Raw genomic sequence first — 24,334 nt, 5'->3', positions numbered from 1 at the left:
GTAAATAAGTCTGTATCCCGTCATACCACAAGTACAGGTACATAAGTCTGTATCTCTTCATGACACCTGTACAGGTAAATAAGTCTGTATCCCGTCATACCACAAGTACAGGTACATAAGTCTGTATCTCTTCATGACACCTGTACAGGTACGTAAGTCTGTATCCCGTCATACCACCAGTACAGGTACGTAAGTCTGTATCTCGTCATACCACCAGTACAGGTACGTAAGTCTGTATCCCGTCATGCCATGACACCAGTACAAATATATGACTGCTTCCCGTCATGACACCTGTACAGGTACACTTTAGACTGTATCCCGTCATGGCACCAGTACAAGTACACGTAAGACTGTACCCCGCCATGTCGCCAGTACAGATTCGTATGACTGGTTCCCGTCATGACTCCAGTACAGATACACGTAAGACTGTACCGAGCCATGACACCAGTACAAATACATAAGACTGGTTCCCGTCATGACACCTGTACAGGCACACTTTAGACTGTATCCCACCATGACATCAGTGCAGATACGTAAGACTGCATCCCTTCATGACACCGGTACAGGTACACTTAAGACTGCATCAGGTCGTGACACAAATACAGGCACACGTAATACTGGATCCAGTTATAGCAATTGTATAGGTACACATAAAATTGTATCAAGCCATGACACCAGTGCAGATACCTACAACACTGTATTCAGTCATGACACCTGTACATGTACACGTAAGTGTAATCTCTGAACGACACTGATGCAAGTACACATTGTATCCTTTCATGGTTGTCCATGTCTTTTCGTACTAATCTGAATAGTTATTGATTATAAAAGCAAATGCGACATTCTATTCGGTACAAATAAACTGACATTTCAGTACCGTGGATTATCACTACACGTGATCAGTTTGAGAAAAAGCCCGGTAAGCAAGGAAAATGAACAGTTGGGAAATCCCAGGATTATTGATACATTAAGTAACAAGTTGAACGTAATTCACTTTACTTTGTAGTATTAATTATTTGGTCCATGTGTATTTTATCCTTAAGATATTATTCTCCAAAACACAAAGCAGTCACCAAACTTTCAGTATATTTTGTGGTACTGGGAAAGATTTCCATATTGGATCCAAACGATTCCCGAAACAGCTCCTTATCTGGACTTGTGTCATATGTCGTTGTTTTACATATCAATACCTGACTTGTCTTTGAATGTGTTAATGTCTGTCACCTTTATGTGAGCGAGCAGTTTATGTTATCACTATTGGTCGCGATTCATATTAAACATTTAGTCGGAAATAACGGATGTGTCCTTAAGGTATGGAAATGACTTAACTTAACACTCAATACATCACGACACGAATTTATTTTCAAAATATGGTATGTACAAATGTAAAAAACAAATATGAATGTACACAATATCAATCAGTTAAAAAAGTATGAAAGTTGGTTGATATGAACAGGCATGTACAGATTCTGATGACCAGTTCTTCTCATGATGTTCTACAAATCTTTCATTTACATATCACTTAACATATCTTCAGCATACCCATGACGTCATCTACATAATTAACAACCCTGAACTAGTGCATGAACACAGCTATAATACATTGGCACCTGGTGATACACTATCTTCGGACTAACTAGCAACATTTTCATTGACAATGCCGGAACAAATTTAATATTTTTGAATATCATCTTTTTCTTTTAATTCCAGGTTCCTTTGCTGAATTACTACTACATAACATGAAACATGTCTTACTTCAGCTAGTCAGATGAACCAGCTTCAAAAGTGCGTGAATTTAATTTTACGCCGCTTTGAACAGTATTTCAGTTATATCAGGGCGTGTGAGGGATAAATCAAAGTCTTAGATATGTACAGTCTGCAGGTAAGGTTTGGTAATAACAATCCAACTATCAGAGGTCCACCACTGTCCGAGATCCTGCTGAACTGCCATAGTGCTGGATATAATTAATGTTCATACATTTCATACATTTAGTTTTCACGTGGATAGACCTGACAATCATCAATGGTTGAATAAATAAATCATTGGATGTACTTGATACAGCATGTTTACACTATTTGAATACAATATCAGAGGTAAGTTGAACGATGGTGATCTATCACAATGAAGATGGCATCACTATCGCGTTCCCCTGACTAATGAACGGCTCATGAGGGTATGCTTCTTGCAATGATGTTTTTTACTCCTTACGTGATGACCCCCGTACTTGCATATCCAAGATACCGTCAAAGCCAGAGCGTTGAGATAACATTATCGACACAAACACAAAACTGCCATCTGGCCGACATAAACTGGTCTTCATCGCATCCACTAGGGCCTTTTTTTGGTCATTTCTTAAGGTCAGCAGACCCTAGAGTGACCACAGTGTTCTTTTCCGCCATGGCTGCCTTGGCATCTTCGAAATGCTGGTCTACGATTTCTTTTGGCGTGCACCCGATGCGGAAGTAGCTTATTTCACCTGCAAACATATTGTGAAGATCTGGATTAGAACTGATCTTCAGCAGCCCATGCTTGCCGTAAGAGGTGACTGACGGGATTGGTTGGTCAGCCTCGCTGACTAGGTTGACACATACAATCGAACCCCATTTGGGTAGATCGATACTCGTGATTTTGATCTCTAGATTGCCCTGTCGATTATCCATGTAGTTGGAATATGGACGAGTGCGATGTAAAACAACAACCAGTTACCCTGTATAAGGTCATGGGAAGCGTATGTGGTATTATAGTGTGATATCTAATCTTACACAGTTTGAGTGAGTGAGTTTGGTTTTACACCACTTTAAGGAATATTCCCTCAATATCACGGCCAGGGACACCATAAATGGGCTTTACACATCGTAACCATGATGGGAATCGAACCCGGGTTTTCCACATGACGAGCGAACGCTTTAACCACGAAGTTACCCCAATGCCCCTGGTAGAGGCTGGGCGTTGGTTGGAGATATTTAAGTCAAACATGCAAGGAAACATTTGAACTACACTTCCTTTGTTAAGGATTTGTGGACGTTTAAACTCACAGCTGGTAACAGCATTATACGGATGTGTTTGAGTAATCTCATTAAAGTTACCCCCAGTCAGTCGGGAAACCACACCATTCCGGTGATAATATTAGGACATGCATTACATGCAATGACTTTACTCCGTCACCAGCACTCGTTATTCCGTACAACTGTATTTGGATGATTTCCTTGTGAACGACAGTGTCTGGATTAACGAAGTTTCACTATGTACCAATAGATGTGGGTTTACCTTGATCTATGTTCATACAATTGACCACCGTGGAAGCCACGAGTTCCCGAGATTCACCATCACAAATAACAGCATCTAGTTTCTGGCCTGCAACGCAAAAGGACACGTACGTACATATATAATTATCACAAAATCGCCGATATTATCAAAGTGCTGCTAGACAGAAAGTGGTCACCGGAACATTGTAATACCCTAAACACAGCCGTGCTACATGTATGGAATATACAATTTATTATTTAAAAGCATTTATTATCTGTTTTGTTTTAATAAACATCAAACATAGCTGGCTGTATACTTTCTTCCTGTCGATTGTTTAGATCGTGTGTCATATCCGAGTTACATGTTTTAAAAGTTAATGGAGAAGATAATAGTAAAATAATATGCAGGATTTGTGTAAGATTGTTGTCTATACTCCAGTAACGCATCATAATATTAATCTTGAACGAGCGCATTGAATTCTTTTCATTAAGCGCGATTTCAGCCTCCGATATTACAGTGAGTATGATTTTACGCCGCTTTTGGCAATATTCCAGCAATATCATAGAGGGAAACATCACAAATGGGCTTCACACTTTGTACCCACGTCGGGAATCGAACCCGAGTTTTCGGAGTGACGAGGGAACGCTTTAACCATTAGGCCAACTCACTGCCCCAATACTACTTTAAAACTGATATGTATTAATTATCTGTACCGGACACAATCCTGCCCATACCTCCAGCCAACAACGAATTGTTTCTGTGTAATTGTTGTTCTTCATAAAAAATATATTTGATATGCCAGGTTTTCAGTATTAAACAAAACTGTCAAATATAAGAACAAACAAAAAGAAAAAAACCTGTGGTTATTTAAAGCACATAATTCTCTCCAAATGGACGCCATACGGTATAGTGCAATGGGGAATAATAGACGATGACCTACAATGTCGTACGTGAGGTTTGTCAAATGGGTTACGTCACTTACAGCATTAACTGTTTCCGGGGATTAGAATTTCCGTGATAATAAGAATTAAGGTTGAGGTTGCAATAATGCAAAGTTAAATGGCTTTAAAGCGTCTTTTTGCTTACTGTGTTCATTCATAAAAAGTTATAAGCTCATTATACTGAGAAATAACAGTTGAGATTGGTAAAATACTGCACGGCACGGTTGTACAGCTGTATTTACGTGATATTCACGTTTAAAAATATTTAGATATTAAATCTGTGAAATTACTAGAAAATACGTTGACAGATTGTGTGTAAACCCTGACTGGGCTAACATATATGGTACTTATAGGAATATGTGTAGAAATTGCAATTACCAAGTATGTAATAATCCAATATGGAATTATAATTATGAAACTTATTCATTCTATAACTTCATGCATATAACAATTTATCTCTGCCGTTAATACTAGAAATGAAATCGCCAATGCCATTTATTAATGTATACTAACGCTGATAGCAAACCAGTTAAAATATGTCGACACACGAAGAGATATCATATTTTGCCATATCAGGGACAAGGAATAGTATTCGTCACAATGTTTGCAATCGGTTTAAGGTGGTTTTTAAGGTTTACAGGAATTCGAAACCAGAATTCCGACTGAACCATTTAACGTAAATTCACAAACCGTCTCTTACCCAGCGACCCAATCAGCATGCTATGATGCGTACTATCCGCTCCGCCACTTGGGTTACCGGAAGTTAGCGCTATTGGTCCAGACCAGGATACCAGATAAGCAAGGACACAGCTGTCAGGTACCCTGATGCAGATGCTATCCTTGGTACCAACAAGATCGTAGGCATCCCCGATCCCAAGGTTATACATCCATTGTCCTTTGGGTACCACACAGCTGATTCCACCTGGGTAGCACCTTTCCATGAAGTTCCAGAGCAGAGGGCTGAAGTCGGGACTGGCTTCTTTGAGTTGTTCCAGGTTAGCGAGACAGAGGCAGATTGGTTTCTCTGGTGGACGTTCCTTCACGGTGTAGATTCTCTGGATGGACCCGGGGTGTTTACAGGAGGCTGCGATGGCGTAGACGGTGTCCGTTGGGGTTCCGATGACACCGGCATTATCTAAGACCTTGGCAACCTTCCTGAGGGCTGAAGACCGACGCGAGGGGAAGAGAGGACAGGGGGGATTTTCGTAAGGGTCAATGTACTTCTCCTGTTGTGCAGAAATGATTCATGATAAGTGACGTCATATAAATTTGCACACACTGCTTACAAAATATTGCCGACAAGACATGTACTGTATCTTCATGTTTATGAGGCTCTGTTTGGGAATCGAACTCGCGACTCAACCTCAGACTACAACGAGGCTGTAGGCAATATAATTATCAGATCATAAGAAGGTTCTTTATGGTGATACTATTGTCTACATGAGCTCTCCACGTGTCGAGCAATGGTTCAAATAACATGAGAATACTTATGATTATAGACTTACCTCAAACACTGGAAACCCGACCGGGATGACCACGTCCATCAACACGCCGTTGACCAGCTCAGCAATAGCCCCATAGAGACACACGGTACCTGGAAGAACATTATGAGTGAGTGGTTTTACGCCGCCTCCTGCAATATTCCAGCAATATCACGGCTGGGCACATCAAACCTGGGCTTCACATTGTACCTACCCATGAGGTTTTAACTTTGGAACACTATATACTCGAATATTCGATATATCCGAAATTGACTTATTCGGGAGACATTACACTATCTATATACTAGATTGGGTATATAATGCATTAATATTCGGTGTCCCGGGGTAGAATAGGCCTTCAGCAACCCATGCCTGCCACAAAAGGCGACTATGCTTGTCGTAAGAGGCGACTAACGGGATCGGGTGGTCAGGCTCGCTGACTTGGTTGGCACATGTCATCGGTTCCCAGTTGCGCAGATCGATGCTCATGTTGGTGATCACTGGATTCTCTGGTCCAGACTCGATTATTTACAGACTACCGCCATCTAGCTGGAATATTGCCGAGTGCGGTGTAAACTAAACTCTCTCTCACACACACGCACATTAATATTCGGTAAATCCGAATATTATGTGTAGTGTATCTGAGGCGGCTGCGCATATAATATTCGATATACACAAAGCTGACCAAACGTCAGGCCGTTTTCTGGAATATACTTGAGAGTGCTACTGACGAATATTCAACTTACAGGCAAGAATGGCGGTGATGAGGATCATCCAGGCTGGGTTGGTATTGAAGCAGCGAACGACGAGTGCAATGGTACATAACTCCATGAAGATGGAGAAGGGAACCCACACCCGGGTGAACACCGGCGTCACGAACATCCCTATGGTGTGTAGAACCAAGATCCCCACAGAAGCGGAACGGAGGTTGAAAGCAAGGGTATCTGAGAAAAAAGTGTTTCTTTTAATATGTTTTGCACGTTTTACTAGAAATTGTTTCCTAAATTCTAATTCAAAAATAGAGTAATTATACAGCTGCCGATCTTTCAGTGGTTCCATTTGGAATATAGCTGAAAACTAAATCCATGCAAGACTGCATGATTTTCTGAAAAAAATGTTATTTTAATATTTTTTTTTTTTTTTTTTGCAATTCGTACTTGAAATTGTTACTTCCTAAATTCCAATTTAATAGCATAATAGTCAAACAATAGTCTGTGTATACGTAGTTCCATCATATAGTCGAGGACAAAAGTACACAAAACTGCATGAAGTTTTGAAATTTGTTTTCTGCAAATTCTACTTGAAAATGTAATTGTTGTTTCGTAACTCCCGGTCTAACAGTATAATAATCATAGTGTTGCCGCCTTCGTAGTGGTTCCATGAGAACCGAGCCTACACAAATATTTTTATTTACATCTCAGAGCAAAACGTAATATTGTTAAGAACGTTTCCTTTACGTACTGTCAATGAGCAGAGCGCTCCATACAGCCCAGAACCCAGCCAGAACCAAGACATAGTACGCCTTGGCGAGACTCCCTGATGTGAAGGAGAGTCTCACTGCGTAGAGGTTGAGTAGTAATCCTGATACCACGATCCAGGGTAGGGCCAGGGTCCCCCCTCTCTGGGCCTCAAGAGGGGCTAGGCACGCCAAGGCAACGCTGTTGGCTATAAGGGCAACCGTGTCGACGATTTTCAGGTCGACCTTGTCCTCGTCTCTGTAGCAGCTGTTGTCACCCTTCCCGCCACTGAAGTAAACCAGGGAGATATATTTTGTTGTAGCCCGAGATGGTTTAGAAAGTTTTTTTTAAATATATCTAATGACTTTCTTGTCATTCCATATCAGCAGCGGTGGGGTAGTCATGCGGTTAAAGCGTTCGTTCGTTACGCCGAAGACCCGGGTTCGATTTTCCACATGGGTACAATGAAAGCTATTTCTGGTGTCCCCTACTGTGATATTGGTACAATATTGCTAACATCGGTGTAAAAACGAAACTCACCCACTCATTTCATAATTAATTGTTAGGGCACTTTAGTGTACGGTTAATCTAAGTAAAACATAAGCATAAATTGGTGTCCTTTTCCTGTAAAATACAATATAGATGACGATACAAAATAAGTTACTCAAAAAGATCGAATGCATGAAAAGCAATAAAATAAATAATTACGAAATGTATAAATATATCAAGTGCAATAAACAGCTGACTAACTAGGTAATGCTCATGTTTCATTAAAAATATTAATTTGTGAATACGCAAAAACATACAAAAGGAAACTATACTAACAACACAGTCAACATTTTTTTTCATCAACGCGTGTCTCTTTACACAACACTTTCATGTACCTGAGTGACCCTGGGCGACAAAGCAAAGATAGGTCAGTGATTTCAGACGGGCGGCAATCGTCTTTGATCTTTACCTGTTGTCTATTTCCGCTAAAGGTGAAACTAACACATTCCAGTTCGCCACATGCCGGTGTCGCACATGCTGACTGTGCAAGATTGCTATTTCCACAACGTATTTTCTATATGCCGTTTCCGGTAAAAAAACTGAACTGTTGAACTCTAGTCACGGGAGGGTTGGATGCACTTTTTTTAATGTGGCGTTTGTCATTGTTGTGTAACACGTTTCGTATGGGTGTGTAAATGCTTGTATTGGTGTTTTTATCGGAAAGTATTTTCAGATTTCTTTTTAAAACTAAACGTTCACGTTTTGTTGCTGAAATGAACTTCTAACATGGGATCAATGATGAAAATGAAGCTTATTTTTGTGTTTAATAAAGTGAAATAAAACACTTATCTAATATAAGATTCATGAATAATCCAGCGACTTTTAGTGGATCAATGCCGATAACTGATATTTATTGAATGATGATAAATAAAAAATAATATATATCTAAACTATTATTGCACGTTTTAGTTTCTTACATTACATTAAAATGAAATTAAAATGAAGAAATTAGCAACGTGATCCCTATAAAATATTGCATAACTTGACAAAAGGCCCAGAAACTGGTGAAAGAATTTGAAACTTACCCCATTCCTTTGAATATGCCGATGAGTGCCTTCTTCAGCTTGTCTGTGTGGATAACTTCTTCCCCAATCCACATTACAGACTTCTCCGCGATGGAGTTCTCCAGGTGCGCCATGGACACATACAGCGAAATAATGGCGAAGATCGCTCCCGATACCCCGAAGGAGAAGTTGTGGGCTGGATGGGGGATGTGGTCGACGGAGAGTACCACCACGCAGAGGAACAGGAAGTTGTACATGAAGACGACTTTACTTCGGACTGCGGACAGCAGGAGCAGAAACAGAGCTATCGCGATGAGACCCCACTGACCGAAGAAGTTCACCCTGACGTCGTCGATGCCGGGGAAGTTGAGGGAGATGAGGAGTTGGATCGCACCTCTTGACAGCCAGAACAGGAAGTAGATGCTGAACTCGACGGCATGAAAGAAGTCGTGTCTGAGGAAGGCGTAGTAGCTTGCAAGGAGGTGGCAGTAGAAACAGTAGACGAACATTGGCATGGCGGCCCGGAAGTCGGCGAAGTATCCCAGATGATGGAATACCAAAGTTGCCGCTGGCACGACGTTGCCCATGTAACCGAGACCGTAAGGCTCACCGTACTTTGTGTTCTTCCTGGCTTCGTTGGTAGTATTGGGGTTCTCTTTGACTCGGATTAGGAGAGGATCAAAGATGGCGTTGCCGAGGCCGGGCAGGATGTATCTCTGACTCACCCCTTTCAAAGCCATGACAACCGAGGCGTAGACGCTGGTGATGACGATGAAGAGTTCGAACGCTGCAGCGACTCTTCTGCCCCAGTCGAAGAAGGCCCCAACGCCTTCGAAAATAAGAGTCAACATGATGGCGAAAAGGACGGGAGGCATGATGTAGTTGACGGTTATGGCACAGAGAGACAGAATGACTGCCACAGTCATGAATCCTATCATACCGGGTAGGATCCCCACCCTCAGGATCTCAGCTCCCATCACCGGAGCTAGGATGTGATTGATGCCCATCACTGTCCACAACGCAGCGAACACGGCGAAAGCTGTTCCGGTCAAATGGTCGTTACGCCGAAAGCATAGAAGAGCAGCCACCAGCTGCAGAAACCCTCCCATGACAATCAGGTGCGCTCCTGTGGAGGAAATACATTGTAACCAAGGCAGTTATGTAATTAACATGAAAAATACAAAGATACGATTCTTTCGATATCAGAGCTACAGATATCCTCTGTGTCATTTAACGGAGATTCAGTATTACTCATTTAACAGCACTAAAAGTTTCCTTTTGAATATAATCATCAAATTACATCCACCGTTACCAGCTTTCCCCAAATTACTTGTGTTACGTACGTAGTAAAGAATAAATATGTAATCATACTGCCAAAATGATAGTGATTTGCGTGTAGGGGAGGGAGGGGAGGGTTCACGCCTTTGTTACTGTTCCATGTTTTATAGAAGCACGTTCACAATATGGGTACATCGTGTAGTGAAGACGCTCTTGTTGCCACTCGAGGTGCTATTGTTCGCGATTAACCCCATTATCCAATTACCTGGGAAATCCCATTATCGGCTTAATCACGCTTCATACCCTGTGACCGTGAGACTCCAGGGCTGTTGGAGATCAGGGGTTAATTCTTCTTGTGTTTACTTGTTGACATATTATGTTTCAATATTCGTTTGATGTGGGTTTAGTATGTTTTAATAAACCACATGTGTGTATCAAAAAGCGTAAATACCCACAGAATTCGGACAAATATTAAAAAGCTGCAGAATATCTGCATATTCTTCCTGGCTTAATATAACTGGAATGTGGAATTTGGGGGTTTTTTTCTGTCACGAAAAACATGTAGTTAAACCATGTTTGAGTATACACATCTATGCGATCACAGAGTGTACTTTTTGCTTGTATTTTTTTCTAACTCTTTGTTCCAAGGTCTTTGTGTACTTTTGCTGTTTCTGAAAGCATATTTTACTGAAGATGTTCCTTGACTAAAATCGAACATATTCATGAACAGAAACACTGACATTTTTATTCATCGAAATCCAACTGAATTGAAATTCTCCAACGTCGGTATATACAAGGGACGTAACTCTTGTCAGTCCCACCCGCTACCCGCCTCAGCTATCCCGAGTGGAAATCGTACTCGGCTATGAACACTTTTGGGCAAATATTGAAACAGACCTAATTTGAAATCTCTCAAGAAACTGATGGATAAAAGCAAAATGCAGAAAAGTATCCATATATTAAAAACAATTAGAATCGACGCGGACAACGGAAATTGTAAATACTGACTTCAGAGCGTGTGAGTTTGATTGACACATAACGGATTTTCTGTTCCGCCGACCGACGTGGTTTGGAAGTTATTTCACAGGAAACAGTGATCATGGGAAACAAGCGAGAGGAAGAAGAACAAATAAAAGACAATGGGAGGTTACATTGTGTCTACCTGCCATACACTTTACAGCATAAGTGGCTAAACGACCTGCTGTGTGTCCCAGCAAATGATTCTTTTTGATCCTCTTGTTAAAATGGTTCAAAGGTCTCTCTTTCTTGAAAACATTCTTTGAGACTGTTGTAGTACATCGTGATTTAGAAAAAAACAGCGTTTATAATGAGTGAGTGAGTTCAGTTTTACTCTTTTAGCAATATTGAGCTATATCACGGCAATGAGCTATATCAGGGACACCAGCAATGGGCTTCACACAGTGTATCAATGTGGGGAATCGAACCCGAGTCTTCGGCGAGATGAGTGAACGCTTTAACCACTGGACTACCCCACCGCCCCCTGTGCTGTGAAGAAGAATTTTAGTATGGTGAATTGTTTTGTGTCAGATTTCTATGGCACTTTTCAGCAACATTTCAGCAATAATACGTATGGGAACAACAGAAGCTACTTCCACAGATTGTGTACACATGTGGGATGAAACTTGTTTCTGTCCGAAAAATACAACAGCTATGACATTGGTTTCAATCACTGTACCCATATGGGGCATCGAACCTGGACCTTTGGAGTGAAAAATGAACGTTTCGTCGCTTTGCTACCAAACCGACCTTCACCGTGACAAGCATTCTTCTGACATTTCCCCTTTCGCAGCCACATGTAAAATTCAGTATGCACTAGAATCTTGATTCCTACATTTTTCTGTTACAGACCTGCTTCGCAAAACATTTTATTTCCGCAGTTTTCCATTTTTCTTGGGCATTTTCATTCCGACTTCTACATCCATATTTAGATTCAAACCGCGGGAGCGGGAAGAAATAAGAACAGAAAAATAACGTTTCCGTTTCATGGTTGTTGTAATTTTTAGATCACACGGTTGTTCTCTAATGTAAACCAGATTACAAGGGGAACATTTCAAAAGGAAACGGGAGCTATATCCTAAGGTTGCACAACAGTGGTAATCGGCTTAGCGACAAACTTAGACTTAAACAGTAGGTGGCTGACGTCAGTTTCCTTTTTATACATAGTAGCGACACATTTGTGGGTTGGGAACAACGGAAATTAACCTATCATTTGAACAAACATTTTTAATGCACTTTGACAATTTAACATTTGTAGTTAAGTGCACTTGAGATACAAAGCATGGCTTTTAGAACACATTTCTGGTATTTTCGCTAAAAGAGAGAATTCTCACTATCTCCTCTATCTCATCAATTTGTTTAAAAAGAATTACATATGTAAATACATTTTTATTCTGGTAGTCATGGCAAGCGAAATGAAGATCAATAAAATTGGTGAACTATCGTCTTTTTTACAATAACACACAAATATGATGAAAATTGGAGTTGGTATGAAAAGTATCATTGAAAGCTTTGTGAAAATTGAAAATATCGAAATTTGGAAAACGAGGTCAAACATTCTTGACAAACGCCTGTTAATCCCCGTTGAAGGCTTAAGTCAGCGATTGTTATTTGTAAAGTTACGCAAATGGCGAGGGGGCGCAATAGGGAAGTTAACGGTAGATAAGGGACGTTTCCTTGAGTGCGAAAGCATATAACCAACATTAACACAATAATGCTCTACGAGAGAGGTCAAGATGAGATAAATAAAATCCTAGACGGGTTAAAGTCAAAATGTATCCAAACAAAGGCTCTTAAAGTTTATCTCGGTTCAGACTTAACAAACGTACGAAAACATATTGCTTAAAATATTTTGTGAAAATATTTAAAATACAATATCGGTGGCCTTCTCAATGGATCACAAACAAAAAAGTGTTTTACTTACCTGCGAGAGTCATCGCGGGCTGAGAAAACGGGCCATTGAGCATATTTTCTACTGCGACAATTAAAGCTGACATAATATTTGCAATCAAGCCCAGGGTGCCCGGTTCGGCGTATAATATCGCCGCGAAGGCTTCAACCTTCTCCTCTGGATCCATAACTGACGTCTGCGATCAGAACGGTCGTCTGCTCCGATCACGCCTGCTTGAAGAGATTTCTCACTCTGGTGAAAAGTAGAGAGTGAAGAACCTAAGGAATTTGTAACAATTGTCCGTTTTCTTCCGAGAACAGATGGGGAAAATATTTTTGAAAATGAGCTGTCCTTTTAGTTAAATGTCGTCTGTCTAACTTGTGGCCATGGATCTCGCGTAAAAATGTATAGTGTTGCCTTCAAAAGAGTTCCAGTGTTTGTGGTGATGAAGTAAACAGTTTCCCGTTTTGTGTCGTCAATGCGGATACAGGGAAACACCACGAGAAGATTCCCGCGACTCTCAAACCTAATCTCCCAAAATGTCAAATTGCTTGAGTGTCGCAGTGAACGTTGAATATATAACCAATTTCGATACGGGTCTGTTACGCCGGATGCCTATTTTTACCGCTGGGAGGAGTCACGACATGCGTAAGCTTTGATATGATATTTTACAGAGTGGGTGGTATCCCAAACCACATTTATCGTTCAATCTTAGACGTCATAATATATTTTAGCCCGGATCTTCCCGGTCCGAACAGTTGTAGCGCCGCCCCCTGCCGTTTCTTACTCACCTCCAGTTTTAGTATAACCCTTTGTATACACTACACAGCGCGCAATGATTCTCGCGCTGACCGCTGCACTCATTTCCTACTAACCAATCGGTAGGAACACGTCTGTTCTTGTAGCCAATCCGTAAACCCGGAAGAAACCTCTGCACTGTTATTGTAAGGTACATCAAAAATTAGTAACTTACCTGACACGGAACTAGTCGAGGAATGTTCGTGCGCACAGGTAACAGATGAAAAAGGCTCCGCGTGACTAAAAAAATATTATCTCCATTGAAATCATATGATTGCATGACGTCGAGGAACTTTACCACGCCCTCATACTGGCAAAATCCGCCTCATATTTAAATGAGCTGACCAATTTCACAGCATCATATGCGGTGACGTTTTTTTCTTCCGCCGCAAGGAAAAGAGTGCGCGTGGTTTTATTCTCAGAGGCTACGTGTTTGACGACATTAGACAAGTGACTATTGAGACGCCAAGAACACATAACGAACATGGGCCTGATCCGGCGAAGTTCGGCCACTGTAGCTGGTCTATACTGTACATTTGTCACATTACTGATAGTGTGCATCTTCAACTTCAGCGTCACTAACAACACTCTACCAATCAATGTTTCTTATGGGGCCGTCCTTATTGTGCTCTCGACACTCAGCATTATCGTCGGTGAGTCAAATTTAGTTCTTTCTATATGTATTTTGTATCAACTTTCATAATGACATACAATATAAATGTGTAAATCTTTCTGAACATTGTTTTGTAATTGTTGTTCTACTTATCTAAATCTATTTACGTGCATCTTGGGTTTTGTAAAGATGTTAAAGAGTTATTTATATGAACAGACTATAACACTTTTTCAAGGTATTGATGAACATTTTATATATATAGTAAGTTGTCTTGTATGACCTTAAGAAAGATTTTTCGAATATAAGAACAAATAAGGAAAACATCGTTAACATCACTACATGCGATCTATAAACATATATGCGATCTACATTTGCTTTACACACTTAACATATACTCATGGAAAGAATTTATGGAACTGACATAAAGATACTTTTACCAGTCATAATTACCTTGATGTCTGTCAACAGATATTCTACTATTATTCATGACATGAAGCAGTCGGTATTTGTGGTTAAATGAAGATGCTTATTTAGATTACTTTACTATTGATTTGTTTTCGGAGAAAATTGAGAAGACTACATAACTTCACATCGAAAACTACTAATCTTGGTCTCCTGAAGCACTGGGCATGAGATACTGCACCGACATTGTCATATAACCTCTATTCCATCATCACTCATCGTATTTACAACGAAGAATCCCCTATTATCTTTTCTTCTACGCATGTCAGTTGCCAGTGGAAGTCTTCAGTGAAATATTTCTTGTATATTGTTAAATGCGGGATATATTTCTTCGATCAATTCTATTCTCACATATTTCGAAGTGAGTTCCTGCTTTTCCTTCCATTGTTTCGATTGTCTGTAAACCTCACCTTTTGGCTTGATGACGTCATAGTGCATTCTCGGATACTGACAGTATCGCATGACGTCATCCACTGTTCTTAGGTTCTCAGCGATTAACAATACATGGTAGCGGCGCCTATTTCCTCCACGTGATCCTGTGTCCCACGTTCACGTTTATGTGAGGATCTTAGCTAAAACGAGATCTAGTTAATTCTAATAGTCTCTCCAGGGAAAGGGCGTGACGGTAACAGACAAGTCAAAATATTCACTAAAGCCTAACTGGCTATACAGAGAATCTCTCTCGAGTATGACAACATAAAAGTCGATAAAATTTCAAAACTCCCATTGAGTTTCAAGTGATAACAGAACAAAAAGCTGATGAGAAATACATAGTCTCATTTCACTCGCTGACGGACACCGTTGCAAAACGAAAAAACAAGCAAGGAAGGAAATGTAAAAACACCGTGTATTTCCTCTACAATGTACACAAGTGTCCACGGCGTGGACTGAGTCCCGCTGGCTTCCCGGCAACACAGACAGGAAGAAGACGGACCGAGGGATTGTGTTACAGAAAAAAATCACATTCAGTTCCTTCGGTGATAACCGCAAGCATGTATACAAACAATTTTGTGCAGTGTAGTTAAGTTTTTAAATACAGTAATGTCATGTGTACTCTACGACTGGAATGAGAAACACTCACTGACCAATTTCGTCATTATATCAAACAGTGTTACTTATCTAAGCAAATAAAAGGGCGTTGGGGTGATACCAGGTACTTTTAGAATATTAAAAAGGCAAAGTATTTTTCATGTAAATAACCATTCAAAGAACTCCTAAATTCGAATATGACAATCAGCCATTCCTGCACGGGTTAACGTAATTAAACGTAGCATGTGACAGATCTGTTGAATGTGACAATTTGTCTCTATCACTGACAAAACTCAGTGTCTGTTTTATTGACACGTATGTGTCTGCCCGCCCGTCTGCTGATGACAATATGCAATGCACAACTTCAGTCATTGAACACATGCAATTTGAACTTAACACCTATCAGGTTATACACCATAACAGAATATATTGATTTATGGCTAGTGCACCTGGGTTCTGTTTCTTTCACATTATGTAATTATGTATAACCCAGCATCTCTATGTACAGTATTTATGTATAACAACTTCTGTTTTATATGATGCGTTTCGGTATGGATTCTTATACACTATCATTCTTGCTGTGAATCCACACCGAAACGTCCCATCATGTACAATAAAAGAAGATGTTATCCACAAAGTAACTTACTTTCTTAAATTACTCACCATAGTTCTGAAATGCCAATCAAACAGGTTATCTCTATACACACGTAATGAGCCTGCTGCGTATCGACAAGTGAACCAGCCAATGAAGAGTCTTCGTTGCACTTCCCGGCTGTTTCGTTTCGAGGGAAGAAAACCCAAGCAGAAACTATTGCACTTCTGATTTGCGACTGTACGCTTATAATATTGTTTATTTTTTTCAACAATGTATATTATATGTCATGAATAAGTGATAATTGTGTTTAAGTTATGTTTGATTTTTTGGTTGCATGTGACCTTGATTTCGGTTCAAACTAATGACGAAAACTTATTCTTCATATTATACGTGTAAAAATCTCAATACCATTGCATGCCATTGTTCAATCTCTATTTTCACTTACAGGTATATCTGCCGAGCACCCTGAGGAAAGCGTCCTGCGATCCTTTCAACTGTGTCTCGCTGCCATGTGGGGCAGCATTGGCATCTATCACGTGACCGAAGGCACCAACCCACAGGGAGTGACAGATTCCCAGGCTCTGTGGGCAGGATACGGCGCCTTCCTCCTAATATTCCTCCTTTTCGTCATTGGATCCCTTCAGCACAAGGCAAAGTTTGCAGCAGTTCTCTCCCTTGGTTTCTTTCTCTCTTGCATTTTCGAGATTGCCTCCCTTTGGCGACCTCTCCGCTCTAGCGCCGGTTCGTACTACATCCTCCTCGCCGCTCTCACCCTCTACAGCATCGCCAGCAACCTCATCACCAAGCTGAAGAAGCGAGACGACAAAGACAACGTGGAACCCCAAACCCACAACCAAGGTCACTCGAAAGATTACATCCCTCTTGGTCATGCAATGGACACGCTGGCCTTTGCCATATTTGCTGGACACGTGACAGGTATCTACAACAATCCGAGGCAAGAGTTCATGTGGGTCGTATCAGCTGGTATCTTCCAATCGGTCGCCGGCGTCGTCGCTGTCCGTCGTTCCGACGCCTACAACGGCTGCCTCTTCTTCATTCACGGCATGTTCTGGATGGCCAACGCGTACACTCTCACTATCGAATATGCCTTGGCCACCGCAATGCCTCCACTCATAGCTGTGCAAGTCATCTACATTATCACTTTCTTCTGCATCTCGATTATCTCCCTTACCCGCGAGATCTATCAATTCCTTCAACACCTCTCTCTCTGTATCATGTGCATCGCGTTCTGCGTCAACGGTTTCTCCGGCGTCTTCCTCGGCGCCATGGGCTGGATCAGCTTCATCTTCTCCCTATACGGACTCGCTGCCCACATCAGTCGACTTCAGAACGGCTCCTTCAAGATACCGCTTGGTGTCCGATGTATTGAGACGGCAAAATTGAAGAACTTTCTCGTAAACAAATGTCGCTGTTGTGCCGTCTGCATCTACGGGAGGCTGAAGGAGTCAGGAGGACGTCGAAGTAGCAGCCTCTTCTCCTCCAGTGAGATGTTGGGCTTCTCGAAGTATCTAGACCTCGATAGCGTCGGGTTTGCCCTCAATGCTGTGTCAGCTCTTGCAGTTGTTTGGGCACCTTTTGGACCAGCAGTCATGCCATGGGTGATCGGCTTCGGCGGTCTTCCTCAGATGGTCGTGGCATCCATTTCCTTCGCGAGAGGTCTGACAGTGGAAAGCTGTGCATTCTTCACATTCTCCTGCCTCTGGTTGATCTGGGGACCAGCTCGTGGACTTGGCATCCTCGTCCTGGACAACAGCGTTGCTGCTGCTACGGGTTGCATTGCCTTCTTATGTGTAGGCCTCCTCAACCTTGGCTTGGCTGCCCTCATCAACAAGGCATGGTTCCTAATCTGTGCTGTGTTTGAGCTCGTCGTCCTTGCCTTCCTGTTGCGCGTCCTCGCCGTCCCCGGCGTCAGTGTCTACGAAATCGTCATCATCATCATATTCGTCATCGTTTGCGTGTACTGCTTCGCTGCCTCCGCTCTGAAGACTGTCTGGGGTCGGGACGTGCTTCCTCTGGGTAAACCTCTCCTCCAGGTCAGCTTTATCCATTCTCAAGGGGACAGGGCCATATGGGCAGATGCGAAAAAGCAAAGCGGAGTAAACACAATTGGAGGTACGTACATAGTCCCTTAGGGTTGTATTGAACAAAACACAAAAGGATCGTGTTCGTTACTTATGATTAAATCTGTGAATTATCTTTAAAAGTGGGGTTTATTTTCAAATCCAGTTTCTTTACTGTTCACAGATTTATAACTAAACCTCATTATTTCCTGCCAACATTGTTATAACATTTTATATACTCTCTGTGGTTTTAGAGATAATGAACAAGGGTGGTATCTGTGGCATTCCGACTGATGTGGTGTACGTGCTGGTCGCTGCTGTCAAGTTTCCGAAGTCAGTCGAGGTGAGAAATACGTTTGTGAGAAAAGTCTATAAATGTATTCATTTACTAAAATATCACCATTAAACATTATTCAAATGAGGACCGTTTCAATCACCTTACCGTCGACGGTTCACAGTATACATTATCTGGTACCATCCGCTTCACAGTAGACATGATCTTGTACCATCTGCATTATTCATTATTTAGTTGAGTGTTCGTTTACCGACGTGTGTTTCACAGAGGGCCTACAAGACGAAGAAGGAGGCTGAGGACAGGCCTATGTCAATGTGGATCTCCCGGAGAGACCAGATCGCTGCAGGACGTCCGCTGTTCGGGGAGCTACTGTGGGATTTCATGGAGGAGATCTGGCCAGGCACTGTCAGTCTTGTGCTGCCAAAAGGTACACCTGACTTACTCTGTCAGTCTTGTACTGCATACAGGTACTACTGCTCATACACACTGGCAGTCTAGGCCTCGACCAAAGAATCCAGTGATCAAATGCAAGAGCGTCGAGCTATGCAGTTGGGATACAATGGCATGCGTCAACCAGGTCAGCGAGCCTGCCTACCCTATCGCCTGTTACGACAAGCATGCGTTGTTGATGGCCAGTTTGCCCACGGATCTTCACGGGTTGTCATTCTACCATTCTAGGGGGGGTTGTCGACGGGTAGACTAATGGCGCTCGACACGCTGAAAACCAGTGTTCGATTCCCCACATGGGTACAATATGTGAAGCCGGTTTCTTGAGTACGATGTCGTGCTAAAAAGCCGCGTAAAGCCATATTCACGCTAGAACTGCCTAAACACTTTTACGTCCCACTTCTATATCCCACGGGAACATCCCATTCATGAAGGCAGTACTGACCGTGCAGTCTATAACGTTATTGTGATGATGTTATGTGTGTTCGTCAGGACCCTGGCTGGACAGTCTGGGTATTGGTTATGCAGAGAAGTACATCGGTAGACCCGATAGTATCGCCACCCGTATGCCCGACAACACCGTCACCTCCGCCCTCCTCGACATCTGCGGCCCCGTAGCCTCCACTTCCGCCAACCCCACTGGCGAGGCTGACACTACCCACCATCTTCAAGTACTGGCTAAACTGGGACTTGAAAACGTAAGCATTGGCACATTTCATGTTTAAATAAATAATTCAATCTGCACTCTTATGAAGAGTAGGGCCCTTAAGTGCAGCAAAGTAAGAACTGGTATGTTGCTGGAACCCTATATTGATATTGATGTTGACGATAAAATATGGTAATTCTTATTGCGACAGGATTCTTGTAACTGTGGTCATTTTCAAAGAATTGGCGTTATTACCACGGTCAACGCATCAGTGTCCATTCCAGTTTCATTCTCGACGCCACGAGAAGTATACATGTCAGTACAGACTAATGAACATTCCTTTAAGCAAATGTGTATCTTTGATCGATGTACGATTTCATATGATAACTTGTGAAACAAACAATGATGTGGTATGTCTCATAAGGGTTTTCCTTGTAATGACTAAGGGTTTCCTCATAATCACTAAACAACGTGTGTCATTTGTTGCTCTCATCGGTATTTAAATTGTCTCTGTTGAGTACTATCGTTGTATTTACGTGCTTCAGTGTGATGGGATTCTGTGCAGCGGACCAGCTCCCGAGAACTCGGCTTCCACCGTCGTGGATTGTCGAAACATCAACAAAGGTCAGCTCGGGTTCTTCCGTATCGGGATCGTCAAGAGAACGTTTGTCGAGTCGGTGTTCGAAGGAGTTCTCAATTCTCACCGAGGAAAGAAGATGGGTCTCCCAGCGTCTCCTTCCACTGCCAGCCTCGGCAGTCGGGACAGCGGCATGGGCGGTGGTGACGGCAACAACACGGATTCTTCCAACAAACAGCCTGACTCCGATAGCGGAGGCGGCCATGACAACCCCGCATTTGAAGACGACACCGTCTCCATTCCTCTTGACGATGTCACAGCGGAGGCACAGGTTTATGAAGAGCAGATAGGCGGTAGAGCCAACCCATCGTACGACGAGGAAGACTTCTCAACCATTGCTGGTTCCGAGACATACTCCAGAGATAACCCTTACGACGAAGCTGCGCCATCAATTCCTGGCCGAGCCTCTCTTAATGTAGAACTTGGCTCGGCAAGATCCAATGATCAGAATCCCTATGAACCTATAGCTCGATTTTCGGGCGTTCCTTCTTTGAAGGCTTCCAGACAGATTGGCGGTAAAAAGTCATACAGTTTTGGCGGCTCTGATGCACACGTCCGGCTCAATCCTGTATATAAAGATAAATGATGAGTGTGGACCCTCGTTCAATGAGACATGCTAGTCTGTGATTTCCTGCCTCAGATGATATTAGTAACAACAACGAATATGCATTGATCTTCCCGAGGCCCGAGTACGTTCACACCGTTCACAATGTTCAGACATCTTCGTGACTGACAATAATGGGCATTGATTTATATCTTGTTACAGTTGCTCAACAGCTTCTCAACTTGTCATTGGAGAAGGGTTTGCAGAAAGTCTCGTTAATATTGCACGACCCAACCACCTGTACATATACAGTGCACCTATAAGGGGCGGTGGGGTAGCCCAGTGGTTGCAGCGTTCGCTCGTCACGCTGTAGACCCAGGTTTGATTCCCCATTCGGACACAGTGCGTGAAGCCTATTTCTAGTGTCCCAACTCGTGATACTACTGAAATATTGACAAAAGCGGCGTAAAACAACTTCCCCATGCAATACATGTATACATTATGTAGCTCTCTGAAGATTCTTCTACCCACAAGATGATATTCGTATTTTATTTTTCTTTTGCTTGAAGAATGGTGATCTCTGAACTCTCTCGAACTGAACTGTTTAAGAGTATACTTCTGTGTAGCCAGTGGAGTGGAATCCTTGTAAATATGTAAATAGTTCGCGGTTGTACAAACTGAAATAGTGAGGTGTTGCAGACGAGGTGATATTGTCAGCTTCACAACACAAGCTTGAATGAAATCCTGAGACGGATCAGTCAGCTATAGCAAAATTCCATCTATCACAAACACTAGTCCAAGAGATCTGATAACTCACAGATACCACATCTCTGTTCATGTGCCCACCCAATAGTGGAAAAAAACTTGCCAATCCGTTGCAAATTTGAATAATGAATTTGAACAAACATGATATGTATGGTACGCTGATTTGTATTTTTATACTGTTCCATTGTATATTTCGCAATAAAATCGTAGCTTAAAATATTTCACTTCTTTTACTTTAAACGATTTTGGGTGCCGAGGTGGGTTATGGATGTTTGCCAGGAACCCAGGGTAGAACCGGGAACCCACAATCGTTGGGTTCCTCAATGTAGTTGTTCACCAATACATCAGACAGTTGGAATGGTCGTGATCCTCGCCATTAACACGTCACACTCTCTGGCCTAGTGTTTCTCCCTATGCTTACGTAAGACAGTGTAAGAGGCCTGTCTTCTTCGCCATGCTTACAGTAGACAGCGTAAGAGGTCCAGTGTCCTTAGCCACGCTTACATTAGACAGTGTAAGAGGTCTGTCTTCCTCACCATGCTTACAGTAGACATTGCAAGAGGTCAAGTGTGAGAGGTCCAGTGTTCCTCGCCATGCTTACATTAGACAGTGTGAGAGGTCCAGTGTTCCTCGCCATGCTTACATTAGACAGTGTAAAAGGTTCAGTGTTCCTCGCCATGCTTACCTTAGACAGTGTGAGAGGTCCAGTGTTCCTCGCCACGCTTACATTAGACAGTGTAAAAGGTTCAGTGTTCCTCGCCATGCTTACATTAGACAGTGTGAGAGGTCCAGTGTTCCTCACCATGCTTACGTGTGACAGTGTAAGAGGTTCAGTGTTCCTCGCCATGCTTACATTAGACAGTGTGAGAGGTCCAGAGTTCCTCGCCATGCTTACATTAGACAGTGTAAGAGGTCCAGTGTTCCTCGCCATGCTTACATTAGACAGTGTAAGAGATCGAGTCTTCCTCGCCATGTTTACATAAGACATTGTAAGAGGTCCAGTGTTCCTCGCCATGCTTACATTAGACAGTGTGAGAGGTCCAGTGTTCCTCGCCACGCTTACATTAGACAGTGTGAGAGGTCCAGTGTTCCTCGCCATGCTTACATTAGACAGTGTAAGAGGTCCAGTGTTCCTCACCATGCTTACGTTAGACAGTGTAAGAGGTCCAGTGTTCCTCGCCATGCTTACATTAGATAGTGTGAGAGGTCTTGTCTTCCTAGCCATCCTTACATTAAACAGCGTAAGAGGTCCAGTTTTCCGCGCAATGCTTACGTAAGACAGTGTAAGAGATGCAGTATTCCTCGCCATGCTTACATTAAACAGAGTAAGAGGTCTTGTCTTCCTCGCAATTCTTACGACAGAGAGTGGAATGATATAATTGAATTATTTAGTTAATAGCCGACAATTGATATAATTACCCATCATTACCAGAATTTATTTTGAACGTTGTTAGCTGAAAAGGGTAACTAGACGTTCAAGAAACAATGTGTTGGCAGGCTGAACTAAATCAAATAAATAGTAGAAGAGTAATTTTGCGAACCAGTGACAATTAGAAAATAAAGCGGATTTAACGAACTGAAGTAATCTCCCTTTGTCTAATTCGACACTTGCCCTTGTCCCATAAGATACCGCTGTTCATATTCATTTCCGACCATTACCGAGAACAACCGAGCGTCCTGTGGTCAGTTTATTCAGTGCGGCTATGGGAGTGTTAGCATGGGGTTTAACACGAAGGAAACTTTAGAGTTCATCACGCACGCCTCAAGGTATTAGGGCGGTAACATCCGTGCCCCATGGTAGAAGATGAAGACTGTCACGGAGGGCACGATTAGTCAATAGTTACCAAAGTGTTCCTGGTTGATCTGTTTAAAAGGACGCGGGGACATGTCATATGATAATCATAACGCTGAATGTGACTGAAAACTTATTGTTTAGATCTCTTGACTTATACATCGATTAGTCATTCTCAAGTCCTGAAATCAGTATCCAACATGACCACAGTGTTCGTTTCTGTGGCCATATCATGAAATGCTGGTACAAAGTTTAAACTTTACTCGTTCAGTTTCTACGATGTGTCGAAGAACATGGCTGTTGTAGATCTGTTATTCTGAGGGCAGTGGGGTAGCCTTGCGGTTAAAACATTGGTTCGTCACCCCGAAAACCAAGCTCCGAATGTCCTCCACACGGGTACAAAGTGTGAATATCGCTGGAAGATTGCCGAGAGCAGCGCAAGACCATACTCACTAACACTCTGACTTACACTCTTTGATTTTTACCCCTGATGTTTCAGACGATTACCCTTGGATGACGCAACATACATCTTTGTAGCTACCATGACTACAAGCAAATGCAGTATATCCGAATTGCTCACCCTAGCTTGACCACAAAAACACTCTTCTCAACTTATTCACTGCTGTCTCGTGTAGACAAGTAAAATTTAGACTCGCGTAAAACACTCACTACATGTTATGTTTATATACGTGGTTACATCGAAGATTGATTTCTCCACTTACTTGGGAAACCAACTGCAAACCTTAGGCAGATGAATTGCACGAG

The 24,334-nt window shown here is 42.2% G+C and overlaps 2 protein-coding genes across 2 annotated transcripts; one reads left to right on the top strand and one right to left on the bottom strand.

The window, feature by feature from the left end:
* Positions 1–1,340: 1,340 nt before the first annotated feature.
* LOC137290749 (uncharacterized) lies at positions 1,341–13,414 on the bottom strand. The gene is made up of 8 exons (XM_067821866.1): positions 12,899–13,414; positions 8,701–9,805; positions 7,131–7,414; positions 6,416–6,613; positions 5,694–5,782; positions 4,889–5,414; positions 3,269–3,355; positions 1,341–2,477 (listed from the first exon to the last, which is right to left on the bottom strand). The coding sequence occupies exons 1-8, from the start codon at positions 13,050–13,052 to the stop codon at positions 2,347–2,349; spliced, it is 2,574 nt and encodes an 857-aa protein (XP_067677967.1). The 5' UTR covers positions 13,053–13,414; the 3' UTR covers positions 1,341–2,346.
* Positions 13,415–14,101: 687 nt separating this feature from the next.
* On the top strand, positions 14,102–21,994 carry LOC137291453 (uncharacterized). The gene is made up of 6 exons (XM_067822801.1): positions 14,102–14,316; positions 16,810–18,495; positions 18,698–18,786; positions 19,006–19,165; positions 19,678–19,883; positions 20,377–21,994. The coding sequence occupies exons 1-6, from the start codon at positions 14,148–14,150 to the stop codon at positions 21,052–21,054; spliced, it is 2,988 nt and encodes a 995-aa protein (XP_067678902.1). The 5' UTR covers positions 14,102–14,147; the 3' UTR covers positions 21,055–21,994.
* The last annotated feature ends 2,340 nt before the right edge of the window (positions 21,995–24,334 follow it).

Source organism: Haliotis asinina, chromosome 7, assembly GCF_037392515.1.
Source record: "Haliotis asinina isolate JCU_RB_2024 chromosome 7, JCU_Hal_asi_v2, whole genome shotgun sequence".
NCBI classification, from domain to species: Eukaryota; Metazoa; Mollusca; class Gastropoda; order Lepetellida; family Haliotidae; genus Haliotis; species Haliotis asinina.
The sequence above is the reverse complement of the archived record's forward strand: the minus strand, read 5'-3'. Positions and strand labels throughout refer to the sequence as shown.

What these genes read in the sequence shown, in the direction of transcription:
- LOC137291453 (XM_067822801.1), top strand. Translation starts at nt 14,148, where the DNA reads ATGGGCCTGATCCGGCGAAGTTCGGCCACTGTAGCTGGTCTATACTGT. An exon ending in CGGAGTAAACACAATTGGAG is followed by an intron (nt 18,496 to 18,697) that starts GTACGTACATAG and finishes CTGTGGTTTTAG; the next exon opens with AGATAATGAACAAGGGTGGT. An exon ending in CTAAACTGGGACTTGAAAAC is followed by an intron (nt 19,884 to 20,376) that starts GTAAGCATTGGC and finishes TACGTGCTTCAG; the next exon opens with TGTGATGGGATTCTGTGCAG.
- LOC137290749 (XM_067821866.1), bottom strand. Translation starts at nt 13,052, where the DNA reads ATGGATCCAGAGGAGAAGGTTGAAGCCTTCGCGGCGATATTATACGCC. An exon ending in GCCCGCGATGACTCTCGCAG is followed by an intron (nt 9,806 to 12,898) that starts GTAAGTAAAACA and finishes TTTCCTCCACAG; the next exon opens with GAGCGCACCTGATTGTCATG. An exon ending in TCGGGTTTCCAGTGTTTGAG is followed by an intron (nt 5,415 to 5,693) that starts GTAAGTCTATAA and finishes TCTGCACAACAG; the next exon opens with GAGAAGTACATTGACCCTTA.